At 38.3% G+C, this 22,870-nt stretch overlaps 1 protein-coding gene across 1 annotated transcript in view; it reads left to right on the top strand.

Annotated features, from left to right (window-relative positions):
* Positions 1-22,870, top strand: part of AK9 (adenylate kinase 9) — a 190,930-nt gene that overhangs the window by 113,591 nt on the left and 54,469 nt on the right. Inside the window, 3 exon segments of the mRNA XM_049772605.1 lie at positions 352-473; positions 19,110-19,322; positions 22,074-22,337. Of these exon segments, the coding sequence (XP_049628562.1) occupies positions 352-473; positions 19,110-19,322; positions 22,074-22,337 (599 nt within the window).

Below are 22,870 nucleotides of genomic sequence, written 5' to 3'. Positions count from 1 at the left end.
ACCTGGAGAGACATGGGTCTAAAAGCAAACACCGATGCAGGAAATAATTCACACAATGAAAGGGGGTAAGAACTGGTTCAGGAATTCCAACACACAAGCCTTCTGCTCCTATGAAGGAAGGCAGCTTAGGGGAGGCAGACAGGAGAATAAATGCCAAAAAACAATTTTTGTAGCAAAGGCACAAATCAACCAAAACAGCCATAGAAAACAAACAGCCCTGGCTATCCTAGATTCTAAGGACCTATCAGTAGTACATTTTAACTAAAATAATCACTACAATTTAGTGTCCTAATCTTTGACTACTTTTAAACTAAAAATATTCTTCCATATGTTTCCTTTTTTTCTCAACAGAACCTTTCCAATATGCTGGATGGGAGTTAACTATGGAAGATTATGATGAAGAAACAGAAGACTATCAGGCTGAAGCAGAAGCTGATGATGACGTAGAAGAAGAGGAGGAAGAAGAGGAAGAAGTATGTATGATTCTTTGATTATGGCTCATTCACATTATCTATGTCATTGAAATGCATAATTTTAGAGTGAGAAGAACATGTTTGGCCTTCAATTTGATAAATATGTTCATGTTTCCTTTCCTTCATGTCAGTATTAATTGACCCTGAAGCACTGTCTATTTAAGATAGTATATTAAGCCCAGAATAAAAGAAAAAGGAAATCCCCATTTATTTCTTATTGGTAAATCTCTAGGCCTTAATGGCAGAAGTATGTGACAAATTTAGCACTAGTGGGTATACTAAAATTAAATAATAACTAAATTTTTGAGAGATTGCTTGTATGGCAACAGTGAGTAGAATTCTCAAATATGAGAATTTGCTGACAGGTACCAATCTATTCTTTTGACACTAGAATTATAAGAACCATTCTCATTGGATGGTTGTTTGGTTGAGGCATCTGTCAATGAAAATCATCTGAAAGCTATTATTTTAACCGGGAGCCGTGCTGATAAAACAAAAAAAAATACATTTAAATTAACATCCAGTTGCAACTAATTTTATAGCTTAATTTTAACCCTAGTATACATGTGTCAAACAAAAAATGTTAGGTAGTTTTCTGATAAATTCTAGCCTTTATCACTAAGGAACTTCCAAGGACTTTAATTAGAATGACTATACGGGTTGAGGATTTGGGGCCAGGAAGAGAACACAAAAGACTAGAAGGTAAAGTTTACAAGCTTGAGGCCCCTGTTTTACTGGCCCTAACTTTTTTTTGGGGGGGCGCCACACCCGGTGACTCTCAGGGAGTACTCCTGGGTATGTGCTCAGAAATCGCTCCTGGCTTGGGGGACCATATGGGACGCCGGGGGGTTGAATCGCGGTCTGTCCTAGGCTAGCGTGGGCAAGGCAGATGCATTACCACTTGCACCACCGCTCCAACCCCTACTGGCCCTAATATTGAGACATTTTAACCAACTAGTTAGTTAATAGTTGTTGTGGACCAAAAGGAAATTGGATTTGTCATCCTGGACCCCTAAGCTCAGAAATTGTAGGTAGTACCTGAGCACTCCTGGTCATGGGTAAAAAGAAAAAGACAAAACAGGATGAAGAATATGAAGAAATTTTCTAGACATTGGCTAAAAGCAGTGAAGCTCAGTTGTGCCAGAAGAATGAGGGCACACTGCAGTTTCCCAGTGCACTAAGGTCGTGTGTTTTGTCAAGGTCATGAAAAGGAAGAGGGACCCAATGAGTCTAACAGACAGTCTTACTTACTGAAGAAGAAAGGACAGGTAATCCCAGGAGTAGTTAGAACCTGGAGTTGATAGAAAGGGCAGCAAAGAAAGACATCATGGGACTGGAGCAGTGGCGTAAGTGGTAGGGTGCTTGCCTTGCATGTGCTAACCTAGGACAGACTGGACCACGGTTCCATCTCCCAGAATCTCAAGCCAGGAGTGATTTCTGAGTGCATAGCCAGGAGTAACCCCTGAGCATCACCGGGTGTGGTCCAAAAACAAAAAATAGAAAAGAAAAAAAAAAAGAAAAGAAATACATGGACATTAAATTTCAGAGTTCTTTAGAGCAATCCCTTCAAAAACACTGACTAGGATTTGCATGCAGAAAAAACACTCCTGACTGGGGAATAAACCCTGAAAAGATTAAATGGATCTTGGATCTCACCCAAGGCTAAAAACAGTACTAATTTAAATCTTCTGAGCTTAAAAACATTTCATAATTCCTAGGGCATTGCAGGAAAGGAGGGAGCATCAAAGAGGATCAAGCCTCAGCAGTGGGGGATAAGGAGAATCATTCATAGCAAAATAATTAATTAAACTATTCAAGAAACATATAAGAAACTTATATACACTGACCGATACAATAATTTAGATGACTCTCAACTTCAGTTGCACTAAAAGAAAAAAGCAGGTTTACATGGTTGATTACACAATTTGATTCCAGTTATATAAAATTTTGTAAAGTGCAATCACTAATCATGGGTGGAAATAGTGGTTTCTGGGGCTGTGACAAATAGGAGGCAATAGGGCCTGGAGGAAGGGATTACAAAACAGATAATACAATTGTGGTTTAGATCAATCTTCAGGGCTTTAATGTGGTGACAGCTTTGCGGATGAATTCCTAGCCCAGATCAAATTGCATACTTTAGCAGTCTGCAATGCATGTGATAAGGTACACCTCCAGACAGTTGTTAAAGATATGATGCTCCCTGATTTTACAAATCATTTTTATTTGAAAAATATTTCTAAGATCTGATTTTTTTTTTTTGTGGTTTTTGGGTCACACCCGGCAGTGCTCAGGGGTTATTCCTGGCTCCAGGCTCAGAAATTGCTCCTGGCAGTCACGGTGGACCATATGGGACTCCGGGGGATTCGAACTGATGACCTCCTGCATGAAAGGCAAACGCCTTGCCTTCATGCTATCTCTCCCGCCCCATTAAGATCTGATTTTTAAGGTTAAAGTTTTTTAAGGTTATTTTACAATGAGAAACACAATAAGAACATTTACCTTTCACAAAATACACAGACATAGTGGTAGAAAATGTTTTCGACTCTAGATGCTCTTGGCTGCAAGCCACTGTCCACGCTATAATTTAACATAAACAGTCAGTAAATAAATACAGTGAGTGTCTGAAAATGACCCATCCTTTCAGAATTTCTTCTTTCAAGAGCCAGCCCCAGCTTCACTTCCCCCCATTTCCACACATACCTCACAACCCATGTCTAAATTATATTTAGGAGACCTGAGAAATAGCATAGAAATTAGGCACTTTCCTTCATGCAGCTAAATCCAGTTTGAACCTGCATCACCACGTCCCCTGAACCTCACCAAGGGTCACTCCTGAGGGCAGAGCCAGAAATAAACTCTGAACTCTACTAGGTGTGGTGCAACTGCCCCACCCATAAAATTTGTTTAGAAATATTTCAAAACAGTTCATTATCAAAAAAAGTTTTCTTTAGTTCCATAAAACTATGCTCCTTATAATTAACTATAAAATAAAATATCTCAGGTGGATCAACATTAAATATTGCTAACAAAAGAAAACAACAAAAGAAAAATGACATTATGCATATCAATAAGAATAAAAGGAGAAATGTCCTTCATCAGCACAAGATGTACTGTGTTTTCAAAGATAAGAAAAGCTAATGAGAGATAAGAATAAACTTTCATTAGTAAGAACTACTGTAATAGGGAAAAGATTCCTTTTTATCTTTATTTAAACACCGTAATTACAAATATGATTGTAGTTGCATGATTTCAGTCATGTAAAGAACACCCCCTTTAACCACTGCAACATTCCCATCACCAGTGTCCCAAATCTCCCTCCTCCTCCCCACCACCACCACCACCTCCACCACCACCCCGCCTGTACTTTCCTCATTCTACTTTCCTCATTCATTCACATTGTTAGGATAGTTCTTAATGTAGTTATTTCTCTAACAGCACTCATCACTCTTTGTGGTGAGCTTCGTGTCATGAGCTGGACCTTCCAGCCCTCCCCTTTTTTGTCTCTGAGAATTATTGTAAAAATTTCTTTCATTTTTCTTAAATGGGAGAAGATTTCAATGTAAACTAAATTTTGATTAAGGTAGATGTAAATGAATGCTTTGAAGGAATAATTAGGTGGGGCTGAAGATAAGTACAGTGACTTAGGTACTTGTGTTGCACAGAACCCAGGTTCAGTCCCCAGCATCCTATATGGTTCCCCAAGTACTGCCAGGAGTGATTTCCTGGCCACAGAACCAGGACTAACCCCTGAGCATCACCAGGGACTCTATAAGTAGAGTCAGAGAAGTAAAAACAAAAATTTTTGTCAGCTAGTCCAACTGTGACTACTAGGTGATAAGCATTAAAGTTAGGGTTCTGTGTTATATTTAAAAAGGGTATTAATATGGGATTGCAAGGAAGTCTGTGAGAGCTTTCACAATGCACTATAATATGTTTTTAATAAATTTAAAACAAATATCTTGTTACAAAACCTGAAACCATAAGGCAAATAGAGGAAAACAGAACTCTCCGTGACATTGATAGTCACTATCAGACAAACATGTAGAAGCAAAGATAAACAAATGGGACTATATTAAACTAAAAAGCTTTTGCACCTCAAAGGAAATGGAGACTAGGACACAAAGACTAACCATAAAATGGGAGAAAACTATTCACCCAATACCTGTCTAATAAAGGGTTAGTATAGTCACTGGTAGAGCTTAGCAAGAAAAAGAAATCTAACCCCTTCCAAAAATGGGAAGAAGTGAAAAGACATTTCCTCAAAGAAGTATAGATGGCCAAAAGGCACATAAAAAATTGCTCCACATCATTAATCATCAGGGAGTTGCAAATTAAACAACAGTGAGATATCACTTCATATCACAGAGACTGGCACATATCACAATACAAAATAAAACAACAATAACAACAGCAGCAAACAAGACAACCAGTTCTGGCATGGTTGCGGGGATAAACTGCTGGTGGGATTGTCGACTGGTCCAGCCTTTGGGGAAATAATATGAATATTTCTCAAAAACCTAGAAATTGAACTCCCATAAGATCCAGCAAACACTAACTATGATTAGGGATATATTATAAGGGCCAAAAAAAACCACAATGTGGACAAGTCCTATAATTTCTATATTGATTGCAGCCCTATCATAATAATCAGAATCTGAAAACAGCCCAAGTGCCTGAGAACAGGTTAGTATATAAAAAAAACTATAGTACTTCTATGCAAGATATCTTCGCTGTTATCTTGGCTGGGTATTTGTGAATCCAAGAACAGTCCCCAGAATGAGAAATTACTTCCCATCCCCTTGTCCCCTTTTGGGGGAAGACCTTGGAAATATTTATCCGCAGCAAATAATAATCCACACAGACCAGAACGATAGGGTTTAAAAGATCGGGCAAGGAGAGCCAAAGAATCCTCCTGCAGCCAGCAGCTTTTCACAGAAGGACTCTTAACTCCTGTCCCTCCAGCTATTTATTCCCAACTCCACAGCGCCCCACCTGGAAGGGTTAGGTGGGGCAAAAGTCACAGAACAATCCTAAGGAAACACTTTTATATACAATTCCAAGAATCATCTTATGGAAACTTTTTCATATGCTACAATTCCCCCTTTTTTTGTAAAGAAACAATAAACAATAATAATGTACAGAAATAAATATTTGTTTTTAATTGTAAAAGGAATAACTAAGCCATTGTAAAAGAGTGGCTGTTTGCATAAGTGCATCACGGGAAAAAGTATAGAAAGAAATTTTTTTTAGCCTAACACAGGGTGTTCAAAACCAGAAACAGATGTAAAGGAATCAACTACAAGCTCCAGAGTAGAATAAAATCTACAGCGTCCAAGATGACCAATTCCGAGTAAGTATTCCCTTGAAAAGCAGAAGTCGAGTAAGAAATTCCAATATTCAGGACCTAATAGGCCATGGGGAGCTCCCGGGGCAATCACAAAGCCCGAAAGTAATTCGGAGACAGAGATCCTTAGATGAGATGCTCACAAGGCTGCGTAGCAGGTGAGAAGACACACATTTTCCATTCCAGTCCAGTTTGAGCAGAAGAAAGCTCATCTTTGGAGGCAGTGAATTAGGCCCCTATTTCGAAGGAAGAGGCACACACACACACACCCGCACAATGGGCGCCAAAGTAAATAAGATCCATATGTACTTGAATTCAATCCAAGATGAGTTCTAGTCCAGTCAGCAGTTCATAATAGGTCCGAAAATGAAGAACCATGTACGGCCGATTATTAGGTGGGAGCTTAAGTTCAAAACCAAAACAAAATGCTTAAGGCAGAGAACCTCCCCGTGTAAATGAAAAAATTGAGGGTCTATCCAAAATGGATAAAACCTCCTTTTGCACCTGCTAATTTTTTCCAATGATGCACCCATGCAAAAGGCCAAAATACCAGCCAGGATTACAATCTAGCAACTTATTTATGACAGTATCTAACCCCTAATCCAAAGCAACAAAAGTACAACCTTAATGAAATACCATATCAATTTTGAGAATTAACAACTAAGATGTAAAAACATTAATTACAGTAATCAACAAAAGTGTAGACTCAAATATAACTTGACAGGATTACAATTATAAAACTACAAGAGCTGAAATTTCTCCCAAGTTCAAAAACTATTAAGAAAAGATAGGGAGTCCAGAACTCCCAAAAGTCCGACCAAAGAAACTTGATGAGTCAGGGAAAGCAGTTGTAATAAGAAGCAGGATACAGCACTGCAACAGTTTACGATGTCTTTCTCAGTCAGAGATCAGGAGGCTTGTCATAGTGGGTGATGATTTGCACACGATGATTTGCAAATGTGGAGGGATTCCTGAAAATAGACTGTTAGGGACTCGGAAGAAAGAGGGAAGGATAAGTAAGAATAAAAAGTCAGGAAAAAAGAACTATATACAAAACATGTAAGACATACAGACACACAAGACATACATAAACATATTTCACACAAACATGGCCATCACTCATTCATACTTACCAAAAAATGTTAGCTGGGAGGATCCCAAATAGAGCGAAAAAAAAAAATTCAGCTGAATCAACAAAAAGCGCTTTAAAATACAATAGCCGGCAAACAGTTTAGATGAAAATCTTCAAGTTCACAGCAACAACAAAAGATATATTTTTAAGGCATAGTCGAGTAACTCTGCAAGAGAATTTCATGCACAATACGACCAAGGAAACCAATAATACAAGTAGAGATAAGTAATTCTATCGTAACCATAGATGATGAGCACTGTAAAAAGAGTCCACCTAAAAGGTACTGTTATGTCAAAATTATGAATTCACCTCCATCTAGAAGCCTAAATTGAGGCAAATAAAACAATGACGTTAGAGTGAAAGAGTGAAAGTTGTTAGATGAGTATATCTCAATATATTGCTATATAATACCTTAGTACGATGAGGAAGCTTTCTCTCGAGTGAGCCTGGATCAATAGTGGTATTAAGACATAAATACATCATACAAGCAACTACAATGGGGATTCATCATAATAAATCCTATTCAGCGGGAGTACCTGTGAAATGAATCATAAAGCATTAATGACAACTAACAAATAAAATAAATAATTATTAAGCATTTATAGTAGATCTCTGAGAAGTATAAAACAGGATGTATGCTGCTGTGGATTTTACCGATGCAGTAGGAATTTTCTTGATTTTCTTGTCATCAAAATTGATCCAGTGTTGTCTTGAGTCAATATTACAGTATGATGTACAGTGTCCAAAATGAAGTTTACCAAAATGGTTAGACACTGATGATAAGATGTATTTTTCAGTTTTTGTAATTTCTTTTTTCTGAGGTGAATTCTGCTAAGTTGAGGTCTTCTAAAGGAAAATCCACATAAGTGAGTAGTTTTTTTAATTTGTTTGCCATCAAAAGCAAAACGTTTCAAATGAATAATTAACTACTGGAGGTAATTTCCACAAGTATGTCCTCTTCAAAAAGTCCCTTTTAGTGTTGCAGCTGTCTACAATGAATTCTATTGTTACCTTTCAATCTTCTTCTTTAAAGAATTCAACGAGGCATCTCTTGTAACGTACATTTATCTGTAGGCTTGATTGCCAGGGACAACTGAACAAATGTCTCATATACCTCAGATTTTTGGTGACATGTGAGACACTGTAGTATAGATTTGAACTGTCCTTGAAAGAGGTCATATATAAGAGATTTGTGAGCTTTTTGGTGTTTAGGCCTAGATTGTTCATGTTCTTTCATTGTCCTATCAGGTGTATAGTTTTATCTGCTATTGAAATTTTCAGTAAGCAATATCCTGATGTGTCCCTCTATAAGGAACATCAATAATTCCGTGAGGATCCTGTTGGTCGTGTCCGGCAAAATTGGCCATTAAAGTAAACCCAATTGTTGCTTTGAAGTGTTCTGGATGAACATTCCTATGTTTCCATCTCCCATGATTTTTATGAGATGACCAAATTGTTCTGCTAATTTACCCTTTATGTCCCACTTGGATTTTCTTTGTTATGTCCTTTTTTTATAATGACCTTGATAAAAATACTGTAGTCAAGTCTGAAATATTATACAGGCATTGTAATATTGAGTTATATAGCATGAGTTACCTAAATTCTCGTAATCCAGTACCTGTAGGTTTCTTTTTCTCTATTGCATTCTGGAATGTAAAGGATTCTTACTCTTGTCTGCTTTATTCGAGGTATTGGGTGAGACCGTTAATCCCTTGTTTACTTTCCCGGAGGCCACAGCAGTGTTACAATTGTCAGTGTTTTGAGCATTTTGTATTTGACGTGGGGGCAGGCTTGTAGTCCCAGCAACCTGATCCTGGTTGTTTGTACTAATTCGATTTCTGATGAGGCGTAAAGGGACCCAAAATTTCTTAGAGGGGTTGTCATTTGTACCAACATATGCATATCCCCTTCCTCTCAGAAGAAGATATCCAGCGATCCATTTTTCATCCCTCTTTGATCCAAACCGGTAAATGTGATGTTTCTTGTCTCTGAATATCTTCTTTAAAATGTCTTTCCCCAGCAGTGTAACTTTTCCCTTGGGGTAAATTTAGATAATTTAGTGTAAGAAGAGTCAAAGATAGCAGCTCAGTAGGTGCTAAACCTCTTTTTCTATTCTTTTGTAATTGAGTTTTTAGCGTCCTGTGGGCTCTTTCCACAATGGCCTGTCCTTGGCAATTATAGGGGATTCCTTTCAGATGTTTTATCTGCCATTCTTTACAAAAGAATTCAAAAGTTTTGCTGATATAGGCGGGTCCATTATCAGTTTTAATGGAATACGGAACACCCATAACTGAAAAGCATTGTAAAAGAAAACTGCAAACTGCCTTAGACTTTTGGGAAGACATAGGGATTGCCCAAATAAATCGAGAATAAGTGTCCACCACCACATGAAGATAAGGTTTCTTTGGAAATAAATCTGTTTGAGTTACATCCATTTGCCACAGTTCATTAGACTGTAAGCCTCTTGGGTTTGCTCCTGCTATATGAGTCTTTTTTGCTAATGGGGCACATATGTCGCACCTTTCTATAATTTCTCTAGCTTGCCTCCAGGGAATCTGGTAATTTACATGTAAGCGGCGAGCATTTGTGTGTAATGCTGTATGTTCTTCTGTAGGTGACTTGAATATAGGCATTGCCAACAAATCTGCAGTTTTATTTCCTTGAGCCATTGGCCCTGGAAGACCTGAGTGGGCTCTAATATGCGTGATGAAGATGGGTTCAGTTCGTTTTTGAATAAGCTGTTGTAATGTTTGTAGTAAATTCTGTATAATTGGGCTATGAGCATTGAGAGAGGCCGTGGCTATCACAGGACATAAATTTACCACATACAAAGAATCAGAGACAACATTCATGGCGTCAGATACATTTTCTAATAGGTAAATTAACGTTGCTAATTCAACTTTCTGTGCTGACTTATACTTGGTATCTATGGTTATTTTCATGTTTTCTCCAGTTATCCCACCCCTACCCCCGCTGGACCCATCTATGTAAAAAATTGGGGATAGGAGAGTCTCGAACGATTGAAGAAATAACAAACTGAGTCTTTTTCAAAAAGTCCCATGTCTTTCCTGGTGGATAATGAGAGGAAATTTCTCCTGTGAAATCTGAAAGGGCCCTTTGTAAAGATTCATTAAGAGGCAATATTGACTCAATTTCCTTTTTTGGTATTGGCAATACTAATATATCAGGGTCAAATCCTAGCAAAGATATAGATCTGAGTCTTGCTTTGATGATGAGTTCTGAAATTAAATCCAAATAAGATATCACAGACCGAGGCTGTTTGTTATGTAAATATACCCATTCCAGCGGACCTGCCTGTTGCATCAATGCCCCCGTAGGGGTTTCTTTTGTAGGGAAGATTAATAAAAAAACCTTCTCTCCCGGGATGAATCTTGAGAGAAATGATTGTTGCAACCTGTTCAAGAAGAAGTCCAATTCATTTTTGGCCTCTATAGTTAAATTTCTCGGGCTGTCTAGGGCAGAATCACCCTCCAACGTTTTAAACAAATTAGACAGTTCTGCATTTGGGATTCCTAGCGCAGGCTGGAGCCAATTCACGTCACCTAAAAGTCTCTGAAAATCATTAAGTGTTTTGAGGTTTTCTTTTTTGATGGAGATTTTTTGTGGACGTATAGACGTTCGGTCCAAAATAAAACCCAAGTATTGATATGGTGGCATAGTCTGTATCTTTTCTAAAGCTATTTTCAGTCCTGCTGTTTGCAAACAGTCAATAACAAAAGAATATACTTCCTGTAGATCTGTTTCATTGTTCATTGTGATAAGAATATCATCAGTATAATGAAAGATCATGGCTTGAGGAAATCTTTCACGAGCAGGGCTCAAAATCTTATCTACAAAAAATTGACACATTGTTGGGGAATTCAGCATGCCCTGGGGGAGGACAGTCCATTGGAACCTCCGGCAGGGATGGGTATTGTTTATAGAAGGAACTGAGAATGCAAACCGGTGTTTATCATCCGGGTGAATAGGAATATGGTAAAAACAGTCTTTCAAGTCAATTATGACTAGTGGCCATTCCTTTGGGATAACTACAGGTGATGGTAAACCTGTTTGCAATTTTCCCATGGGTACCATAGATATGTTTACTGCTCTCAGATCCATCAACGGTCTCCATTTTCCGGACTTCTTTTGTATGGTAAATATAGGCGAATTCATTGAGAAAATGAAGGCTCAATATGCCCTAATTTTAGCTGTTCTTCCACTAATTCTGTTAGCACCTTTAATCTATCAATTTTAAGGGGCCACTGACCTATCCAAATTGGTTCATCAGATTTCCATTTTATTTTTATCGGTGCTGGGTTCTTTCTGTCAGTGGCCCCTACCAAAAATTCTGAGTTTTCATTTTCAGGAGAAGTTCCAGACTCTTCTGGAGCTAATGGGATGTGGAATTCAGCTTTCCACTGCTTATGTAGGTCGCGACCCCACAGAGAAGGTGAGAATGGGCCCACATGAGGTCTAATTATGGCCTTTTGATTTTCTGGGCCATGAACTACCATAGTCCTTTTACTTAACAGACAGGAACTTAAACCTCCCACTCCTTCTAGCGAGTATGGAATTTCTTATAGAGGCCAATTTTCTGGCCATTCCTTATCAGAAATTACTGTTATTTGAGCCCCGGTGTCTATCATTCCATTAAAGGGTCGCCCCTGAAAGTGAAGTTTAATCATCGGATTTTCCTCTTTAAATTTAGTAACCAGAGCGATAATTGGGTTTATGGGCGGCCCCCTGGATCTGTGCTTCCAAAACCTCCAATTCGTGTCTTATCTGAAGTTCCAAATTTGACATATGGCAATATAACTATCTGGGCAATTGCTTCTCCCTTTTTGAATGTCCAAGTATCCGGTACCGTAATCACTACAATAATTTCTCCCTTTGAATCTGAGTCAATGACACCTGTGGTTACTGATATACCCTTTACATTGAGGGAACTTCTGCCGAGAATCAATCCCATTGTATCTGGTGGTGGCGGGCCCACAATGCCAGTCTTTAACATGAAAGGGCATGCTCCTGGGTAAATTGTAATGTCCTCTGGGCAAGTTATGTCGAGCCCAGCGCTCCCCGCAGTCGCATGAATTAATTCGCTAATTGTGAGCAATCTTGGGCTGGGCTCGGAAGAAGTATAGTTTGTGGACTTTGCCCCTGATTTGCACGGGCCTGGGGACTGGCCCAGTAGGCGTTTCCCTGCATTGGAAATGTGTGTCCCTGAGGAGCTTGATTTAACAAAAGACGACAATTTCTTCTGAAAATGGCCCTGTTTTCCACAATGGTAACAGAAGAATTGCCTCCTGGGTGTAGTGTTAAAACCATTCCCTGTGTTATTATTAGGGAGATTTCCAGATCTGCAATCTTTTGCCCAGTGGCGACCTCTCTTGCATTTTGGGCAGAGACCAGGCTTTGGGGAGGCGCTTTTTCCCCCGGGGGTAGAAAGACTTTGTTCCCTTACTAACTGCAAAAGTTTGCACTGGATCCAGGTTTGCTGAAGAATCATAAACATTTCTGCAGGCATATAAAAAATCATTTAAGTCAGCCTTGTCCTGCAAAGGGGCCAATATCAATTTGCAGGCTGAATTCGCATTATGATAAGCCAAACTTTTTTCTAAATATTTTCTAACCTGCTTATCTTTGACTTGTATTTTCAAACCATCTTTGAGTTTAGCTACAAAGTCGATATATGGCTCATGGGGACCTTGGGTAATTCTTAAAAAGGTTCCTGCACCTGTGCTGTTCATATCAAGTTTTTCCCATGCGGATACTGCAATATCTTTAATTATGTTTAAGATTTCCTTAGGTAAAGCAGCTTGTGCCTTGAATATCTGCATATTGATTTTCTGCCACTAATAATTCATACGATAGAGTGACCCCTGCCACTCGTTTTTTTGTTCCATCCGGGCTATATAATTTGGATTTCACACCCTCCGCATAGAACATCTCCCATTCCATTCGCTGTTTAGATGGCAAGCATATTTCAGCTAGTTTTTGAAATTCATGCAGTGTCCAAAGTGATTTTCGACACCAAAGTCTTAGCGTCTCCAGACAGTATGGAGAGGTTGGCCCAAATTCCTTACATGTTTTCTTAAACCGTTCCATGTCTTCTATTTCAAGGGGTTCATAAATGGTTCTATATACTGTTTGTAACGGAACTGAGGCCGGATTAGCAGAAGTACTTTGCACCGGGCTCTGAGCCCTGACATGTGGAGCACTAGCCTGTGATTCGTCATCTGAGCCGGCACTATTTTGTGATTCCATTCTGTGTACAGAATCCGGACTCACTTGTGGACTTAGCACCGGGGGTTGGTCATCAGTGTTAATATTTTGATTTGGGTCCTGAGTTTCTAAATTATGTTTCCGAGTAGATTTTTTGTTGGGAAAAATGCCTATATTTTTGATGGTGGTGCTAGATTCATCAGCCTGCACTTTGGCCTGGAGTTTCATTGGATAGATCTCCTTATTTTCCAGGCTGGTCTTAGCCTCACTTTTCCCACACTTTTTCCTTCCGAAATACCAGCCAATACCTATGCATGCCATAACAATATTAGCAACCACAGAGATTCCACAAACTATGGCTAATGGAGCCAACACAGGCGAGGCAAATATTTGAGTATCAATTGTCATTTGAACTATAGACCACAACCATCCAAAAGCAATGAATTTACCTATCATCCAGCCTATTTGTTTTAAATAGTATGGAAATATCCACTTGACAAACGCCAAACCAAAGAATTTGTAACAAGGTGGCACAATCAACACGGCTGACCATAGAAGCCATCCAAGGATCTCCAGAGGCAATTTCCAATAAAGCGTTTCACTTACAGTTATTGAGGGTCCAGGTCCACCTGTTCCCGGCGCCATTTGCAAGATATCTTCGCTGTTATCTTGGCTGGGTATTTGTGAATCCAAGAACAGTCCCCAGAATGAGAAATTACTTCCCATCCCCTTGTCTCCTTTCGGGGGAAGACCTTGGAAATATTTATCCGCAGCAAATAATAATCCACACAGACCAGAACGATAGGGTTTAAAAGATCGGGCAAGGAGAGCCAAAGAATCCTCCTGCAGCCAGCAGCTTTTCACAGAAGGACTCTTAACTCCTGTCCCTCCAGCTATTTATTCCCAACTCCACAGCGCCCCACCTGGAAGGGTTAGGTGGGGCAAAAGTCACAGAACAATCCTAAGGAAACACTTTTATATACAATTCCAAGAATCATCTTATGGAAACTTTTTCATATGCTACACTTCTACATAACAGAACATTGTGTACATCTACACAATGAAGTTGTTAGGAAATATGAAGTCATTAAATAAGAAGTTATGGATGATTATGAAGAGTACTATGTTGAACTAAATGAGTCAGAAGGAAAGAAATAGACAAAGAATAATCACACTCATTTGTGGGATATAAAAAAAAGATATTATGATAATGATATCCAGAAATGAGGACCAGGTAGGACCATTCCATGGTAGAAAGTTAGCCACACAAAGTAGGGGAGTACAGTTTAGGGCAGAGAAGGGGCCACTATGACAATGATAGTTAGAAATAATCAGTTTGGGCAAGAACTGGATACTGAAAGGATATAGTGAAATGCATAATAACTTTTTGTAAACAATATTGCAACCACAATGTCAAAGGAAAAAAGAAGAAAAAAAGAGTGAAAAGAAAAGAAAGAGAAAAGAAAAGGGACCCGAGCGGTGGCACAGCAGTAGGGCATTTGACTTGCACGCACTGACCTAGAACAGTCCATGGTTTGATTCTTCGGTATCACATATGGTCCCCTGAGCCAAAAGCATTTTCTGACCCCAGAGCCAGGAGTAACCCCTGAAGTGTCACCGGGTGTGCCCCTCCCCAAAAAAGAAAAGAAAGAAGGAAGAAGGAGGAGGAAGATAAGATGAGGAATAAAAAAGAACAAAGAAGGAAAATTTTTAGAAAGAGGAAGAAAAAGGAAGGAAGGAAGGAAGGAAGGAAGGAAGGAAGGAAGGAAGAAGGAAGAAAGGAAGAAAGGAAGGAAGGAAGGAAGGGAGGGAGGGAGGGAGGGAGGGAGGGGAAGAAAGGAAAGAAAAGGAAGGAATGAAAAGGAAGGAAGAAAGGAAAAGGAAGGAAGGAAAAGGAAGAAAGGAAGGAAAAGGAAAGGAAAGGAAGGAAAAGGAAAGGAAAGGGAGGAAAGGAAAGGAAAGGGAAGGGAAGGGAAGGGAGGAAAGGGAGGGAAGAGAGGGAAGGAAGAAAGGAAGGGAAGGGAGGGAAGGGAGAGAAGGGAAGGGAAGGGAGGGAAGGGAAGGAAAGGGAGGGAAGGGAAGGAAGGGAAGGAAGGAAGGAAGGAAGAAAGGAAGGGAAGGAAGGGAAGGAAGCAAGGCAGGCAGGAAGGAAGGAAGAAAGGAAGGAAAAGGAAGGAAGGAAGGAAGAAAAAGGAAGGAAAAGAAAAGGAAAGGAAGGAAAAGGAAAGGAAAGGGAGGGAAGGGAGGGAAGGAAGGAAAGGAAGGGAAGGAAAGGAAGGAAGGGATGGGAGGGAAGGAAGGGAGGGAAGGAAGGGAAGGAAGGAAAGGAAGGGAAGGAAAGGAAGGAAGGGATGGGAGGGAAGGAAGGGAGGGAAGGAAGGGAAGGAAGAAGGAAGGAAGGAAGGAAGGAAGAGAAGGAAGGAAGGAAGAAAAGGAAGGAAGGAAGGAAGGAAGGAAGGAAGGAAGGAAGGAAGGAAGGAAGGAAGGAAGGAAGGAAGAGAAGGAAGGAAGGAAGGAAGGAAGGAAGGAAGGAAGGAAGGAAGGAAGGAAGGAAGGAAGGAAGGGAAGGAAGGAAAGAAGGGAAGGAAGGAAGAGAGAGAGAGAAAGAAAGAAAGAAAAGAAAGAAAGAAAGAAAGAAAGAAAGAAAGAAAGAAAGAAAGAAAGAAGAAAGAAAGAAAGAAAGAAAGAAAGAAGAAGAGAAGAGAGGAAAGAGAGAAAGAAAGAAAGAAAGAAAGAAAGAAAGAAAGAAAGAAAGAAAGAAAGAAAGAAAGAAAGAAAAGAAAAGAAAGAAAGAAGAAAGAAAGAAAGAAAAAGAAAGAAAGAAGAACAAATATACTACAATAACCTTGTGACCACAGTGTTTAAAGTAATTTAGAAATATTTAATATTGTTAAATGGAAAAATAAGTATCTTGAAATAATTTTTTAATTTTATATAGTTTATGTAAGATGATTACAACAGTGTTGTGTTAATGCTTCACAGCCATCATGTACATCATTTTTAATGGCTATGAATAAATTTGTTATATTTTTTAATCTGATTGCATAACATAATATGATGCAAAATAATAAGGCTTGTATAATTAAATGACATGATAGTCAGCTATTATTTTTTATAAACTTTTAAAAAAAATTTATTTAAGCACATGATTATATACATGATTGTAGTTGGGTTTCAGCCATAAAAAGAACAGCCCCCCCCAATCACAAGTGCAACATATCCACCACCAATGCCCCACATCTCCCTCCTTCCCCTACCCCTGCCTGTAGTTGAGACAGGCATTCTACTTTTCTCACTCATTAACATTGTCATGATAGTTAGTGTAATCATCTCTCTACACTCATCACTCTTCACATTGAGAGCCAGTCCTTCCAGCCCTCATCTCTTTTGTCTCTGGGCATTATTACAATAATGTCTTGTTTTTCATAAAGCCCATAGATGAGTGAGACTATTCTGTATCTATCACCCTCCTTCTGACTTATTTCACTCAGCATAGTGGTTTCCATGTTCATCCATGTGTAGGAAATTTTCATGACTTCATCTCTACTGATCAGTGCATAATATTCCATTGTGTGTATATACCATCGTTTCTTTAGCCATTCATCTCTTGAAGGACATCTTGATTGTTTCCAGATTCTGGCTATTGTAAAAAGATGCAATGAATATAAGTGTGAGAAAGGGCATTTTTGTATTTTTTTTTTTATGTTCCTAGGGTATATCCCTTGCAATGGTATATCTAGAACATATGGGAGCTCAATTTCCAGTTTTTTGAGGAATCTCCATATTGTTTTCCATAAAGACTGGACTAGGTGGCATTCCCACCATCAGTTAATGAGTTTCTTTCTCTCCACTTCCCCACAACACTGATTGTTCTTGTTCTTTGCTATGTGTGCCAGTCTCCTTTGCATGAGATGGTACCTCATTGTTGTTTTGATTTGCATTTCCATGATGATTAATGATGTGGAGCATTTTATGTGACTTTTGGCCATTTGGATTTCTTCTTTGAAAAATTGTTCATTTCTTCTCCCCATTTTTGATGGTGTTAGATTTTTTTTCTTGTTAAATTTTGTCAGTACCTTGTATATCTTCGATATTAGCCTCTTACTTGATGGGCATTGGGTGAATAGTTTCTCCCATTCTGTGGATAAATTTTGTACCCTAGTCACTATTTTTTATTGAAGTGCAGAGGTTTCTCACTTAAAATAGTCCTATCTGTTTATCGCCTGCTTCTACTTATTTAGAGGGAGCTGTTTCTTCCTTGAAGATGCCTTTAGTCTCAATGTCATGAAGTGTTTTACCTACATGTTCTTCTATATACCTTATAGTTTCAGGTCTGATATCAATGTATTTAATCCGTTTGGGTTTGTGCTTGGTGTTAGATGAAAGTCTGCATTTGCTTTTTTGCAAGTGGCTAACCACTTGTTCCAACACCACTTGTTGAAAAGACTTTCCTTGCTCTGTTGTATGTATGTATGATTGTATGTCTGGGGAACATTATCTGAATACTCAAGTCTATTCCACTGATCTGAGGGTCTGTCTTTATTCCAATATCATGTTATTTTAATGACTATTGTTTGTAATACAATTTAAAATTGGGGAAAGTGATACCTCCCATATTCCTTATCCTAAGGGTTTCTCTGGCTATTGCAGGTGTTTATTGTTCCAAATGAATTTCAGAAGTGTTTGATCTACTTCTTTGAAGAATGTCATGGGTATTCTTAGAGGAATTGCATTAAATCCATACAATGCTTTAGGGAATATTGACATTTTAATGATGTTAATCCTCCCAATCCATGAGCAGGGTATGTGTCTCCATTTCCTTGTTTCCTCTTCTATTTCTTGAAGCAAGATTGTATAGTTTTCTTTGTATAGGTCTTTCACCTCTTCAGTTAAATTGAATCGAAGGTATTTGAGTTTGTGTAACACTAGTGTGAATGGGATTGTTTTTTTAATGTCCATTTCTTCTCTATCATTATTGGTGTATAAGAAGGCCATTATTTTTTTCATGTTAATTTAGTAGGCTGCCACTTTGCTATATAAATCTGTTGTTTCTAGAAGCTTTTTAGTAGAGTCTTTAGGGTTTTCTATATATATAGTATTATATCATCTGCAAACCATGTACATCATTATTGCATCTTCATCACCACTGCTATTCACCAGTTATCCTTGAGTGCAATTTGAAGTAAGTACTGAGAATTGCCTTGTGTGCCCCCTCAAATAAAAAACAAATATGCAAAAAATAGAACTTAAAACAGCTTTTTTGGTCAAAATTTAAATAATGTTGAGTACTTCCAATTGAATTAAATAAAATATTTTAACATTATTTGCTTTTAATATTCACTTAAGGAATTCACTTAGGAAACAGAGAAACCCCTGAAGTATTCTTCATTTTATTTTCAATGTACCAAAAGTTGTGACCCTCTCTCTTTTACTTCTGAGGAATAATTTTCATTTAGAAATTAACCATACACACAAATACACACACAAACCAATGCATGTTTGGGGTTGTAGGCAGGACTAGAAGCCCCCTCATTTTCCATAATAAAGCAGCTTGAGATGTGAACTTAGAAGGTTGTAGGAAAGTGATTTTAAATAATTAAAATAATATAAAAACTGGTCTTTGAAGTTGAAGATATAAGGATTAGACATTTGCTCAGATGTGGCACCAACTTCAGTTCAACTGCTGGCACTGCATATGGTCCCCTGAGCACTACTAGAAGTAATGCAGTATACAGCCAGGATTAAGCCCTAAGCACAGCCAGGTAAGGCCTAGAAGCCAAAAATATTTTTTAAATATAAAAGAGTAACTTGCCTTTGTGGATTGCTTTAACAGGACATTGTTGTGGGTTACATAATATTGCTCTTGTAACTGCTTAGCTTCACATCAAAATGACTTTTTAAATACTGTTTCCCAAACTTTTAAAAATATTTCCAGAATGAAGAAAAAATTAAAGAGAAGAGAAGACATTTGGGAGATTCAAAGCATTTTTGTCCCGTGGCTCTCAAAGAACACTTTGTTCTACAGCCAGGCAACACAGAGGATGCAGTGAAGTATCGAGAGAAGATCTACTACATGTCAAGTCCTGAAGCAAAAGAAAAGTTTTTGGAACATCCTGAGGAATATGTGGCTCAAAAAGAACCATTAAAGGTAAAAATAATAGTCTTCCTTTCCTAGTGATTGCTTTTGAGTACTTTATTTAGAGATCAATTCAAACTCTTCTGTTTTATTTAATAGTAAAGTTGCAATTAAATAGTACAGTGGTCAAAGCACTCTCTTTGTATGTGGCCAACACTGGTTTGATCCCTGGTATCCCATATTATGCCCCAGATACTACAAAGAATAACCCCTTATTAGAGAGCCAGGAATAAGCCCTGAACATCACCAGATTAATTCCCCTGTTCAGACAGTTCAAGTGGTCAGAAGTTTAAGTTGTGGAAATGCAAGGTATTACTTTAGCAATTTTATCACCGAGGACTCTAAATTGCAATATACAAGAATAGTGTGAGACAGCAGCTACAAAATCTCCTTCTCGTCCTTTTTTATTATTCACTGTTCCATTCTTTTAAGTTATGCATTGATTTGTCTAATGCATGCCCAATTCTTCAACTGATTATGAAATTCATTCCACCAGAAGTACATGGAGAGGTGAAGAGTGGACTCCTGGGAGGAATCCAGACTGAATAACATAAGAGTGAATAAATGATGGAGAATAGAATCAGCAGATATTTGACTGAAGTATATATTTCTAAAATTATATCTGATTATGTTTTTAGATATAACTGATAGTTTGTATTGGCATAGGTTTCTAGCATAAAAATTATTCCCTTTCAGAATATAAAAGGTATTGCTTTATTGTGAGCTGGCATCTTTTGTTGCTATACTGATTTTTATTCCTTGGCTTATCCTGTATGTTTTATTACCTGTTTTTTGTTTTGTTTTGTTTTGGTTTTTTTTTTTTTGGTCACACGTGGCAGTTTTCAGGGTTTACTCCTGGTTTTATGCTCAGAAATCACTCCTGGCAGGCTCAAGGACCATATGGGATGCCAGGATTTGAACCACCATCCTTCTGCATGCAAGGCAAACACCATACCTCCATTGCTATCTCTCCAGTCCCCATTACCTGGTGTTTTTAAGATGTTCTCCTCAGTCTTCCTGTTATTAAATTGTCCAGTATTTTTTGAATATTACACCAGACAGGTAGTACAAAATTACCTAAAATCACATATTTTCACACTAAGATATCTTAGAATTTCACTAACTACTGTGTATTTTACTTTAGCAGTCAGTTCTTTTCTCAGGTACTTCTCTTTTTAGAAACTGTCTTCTTTAATAGAACTGCAACCTTTTTAAACATTTATATTATTTTTAATAAAACATTTCCAAACAATATGGATATTCCTTTAAAAACTGGACATTGACTTCCATACAATCCAATAATATCACTCCTATGGATATACCCCAGGATCACAAAAACACAATACACTAATGTCCTATGCACTCCTATACATAGGATTATAATTTTTTGACAATTTCTGTCTCCAAAGGACAGCCCAATCAATTGAATCTCTGGGTTCTCTGTTTGGGGCTTTCTCTAATACAAGAATTAATAAAAAGGAGTTTAGCATTTCATTATTTATGAGGATCTTGTTTAGTAGAGAAAGTTTTTAAAAAGCATGCTATATGTGGGCCAGAGCAATAGCACAGCAGGAAAGATGTTGCCTTGCACACGACAGACCTGGATTCCATCAACCGCATCCCATTTGGTCTCTTGAGCATGCTGGGACTATTTTCTGAGAGCAGAGCTATAAGCCACCTCTGAGGGCTGCCATGTGGCCCCAAAACAGGGAGGTGAAAAATGTTACATACCTTTCCATTCTTTTTTTTTTTTTTTTTTTGCCTTTTTGGTTCACACTCAATGGTGCTGAGGGATTACTTCTTGGCTCTGCACTCAGGAATCATTCCTGGTGGGCTTGAGGGACTGAATGGGATGCCCAGGATGAACCCGGGTCAGGCACATGTAAGGCCGCTCTTCCCGCTGTACTATGACTCCAGTTCCTCCTTTCTTTTATAATTAAAAATAGAAGTTTTAAGGAGCCAGAGAAATAGTATAAGAGTAGTAGTAATGAGTAGTGCATGCAGCAGTCTCAAATTGAATCCTGAACACCAAGCTCCAAGCACTGCTTAATCCCCTCCCCACTCCACTGTACCACTGGACCCCAAAAAACACCAAAAGCTCAGACCCTTGCATTGAACCAATCAGTGAATTTTCTGTTAATTGCCTTCTGGGGGGTCACTAAGTTCCTGAGCCTGTTAAGGAGCCCCCCTAATTATTTTCTTTAATGAAATTGTCTTTATTAAGTGCCTTTTGGCATATAATATCAAGATAATCTTATGACTAATCAAGATGATCCCTACAAATCATTGTTGTTTGGGGATTTTTTTTATTATTTGTTTTGTTTTGGGATCACACCTGGCAGTGCTCAGGGATTACTCCTGGCTCTATGCTCAGAAATTGCTCCTGGCAGGCTCAGGGGATCATATGGGATGCCAAGATTTGAACCACCAACCTTCTGCATGCAAAGACAAATGCCTTACCTCCATGCTATCTCTCCGGCCCTTGTTTAGGCATTTTATGTTAATTTTTTAAATTTTATTGTGGTCTAAGTGAATTACAATTCTCTCACAGTAATATTTGAGGCACATAATGACATGTTCATTTTTATTAACTGTTTAACATGTAAAATGTCAAAACATCCTTGAATTTACAAAGTTGTAATTCCTACTCAGTCTTAAGGAGGACAGTTACTTTATGACCTTTTATCCTATAGATTACTAAGACTTCTTTTTCTTCACTCTTCCTCTACCCTCTTTTTTCCTTAACCCACCCCTCCATGGCAGGCTCCTCCATTAAGAATATGCCTGCTGGGCCCCCATGGCTCAGGCAAAACTGTCTGTGGAAGAAAAGTGGCAGAAAGATTTGGCATTTTTCACATTCAATTTGAAGAATTTCTTCAAGAAAAAATAATGCTCAAAACTGAAAAAAGAATTGGACCAGAATTTGAGGAAGAGTCTGAGGATGAACAAGCTTCAAAACAAGAAATTGAAGAGCTTTCAGCCCAAGCTCAGATTACAATTAAGGAAAGCAATACAAAGAAGCCAAAGGTACCTGTACAAGTGTTCTCTTTTCAAATAATTGTGCTTATTCTTATCATTTTAGGGAAATAAAATATAAGTAGAATAAAGCTTGATAAAATTGTTGAGTCAACCTTCCCATATATGAGGTACAGATAATACTACCCATCTAGAGTTTAAAATAGTGAGTGCCAGAGCAATAGTACAGAGGGTAAGGCACATGGCTTTCACACTGCCAACCCAAGTTCAATCCCTAGCACTCCATATGTTCTGCCCCCTCTACCTGGAGTGACTCTTGAGCGCAGAGCCAGGAATATGCCCTGAGCACCACCAGGTGTGGCCCAAACACCAAAAAAAGAAAAAACAGAAAATATTTAATTCTACATAAGTTCAATAAAAACTAAGAAAAATATTCCTTAACAAGTTTGTCATGCAGCACTTGTTGGGGATTATGCTATTTAAAGTTTCTGTTCTAGACTATAGTAATTTTTTCGTTGTTGTTTTCTATCAAATGTCACCAAAATATGCCCCAGCTCAGATGAACTCTCAAAATATCCCTTTCT

The sequence above is a fragment of the Suncus etruscus genome, chromosome 4, assembly GCF_024139225.1.
Source record: "Suncus etruscus isolate mSunEtr1 chromosome 4, mSunEtr1.pri.cur, whole genome shotgun sequence".
In the NCBI taxonomy this organism is placed as follows: domain Eukaryota; kingdom Metazoa; phylum Chordata; class Mammalia; order Eulipotyphla; family Soricidae; genus Suncus; species Suncus etruscus.
Note: the sequence above shows the minus strand (reverse complement) of the source record. Positions and strands in the feature narration are given on the sequence as shown.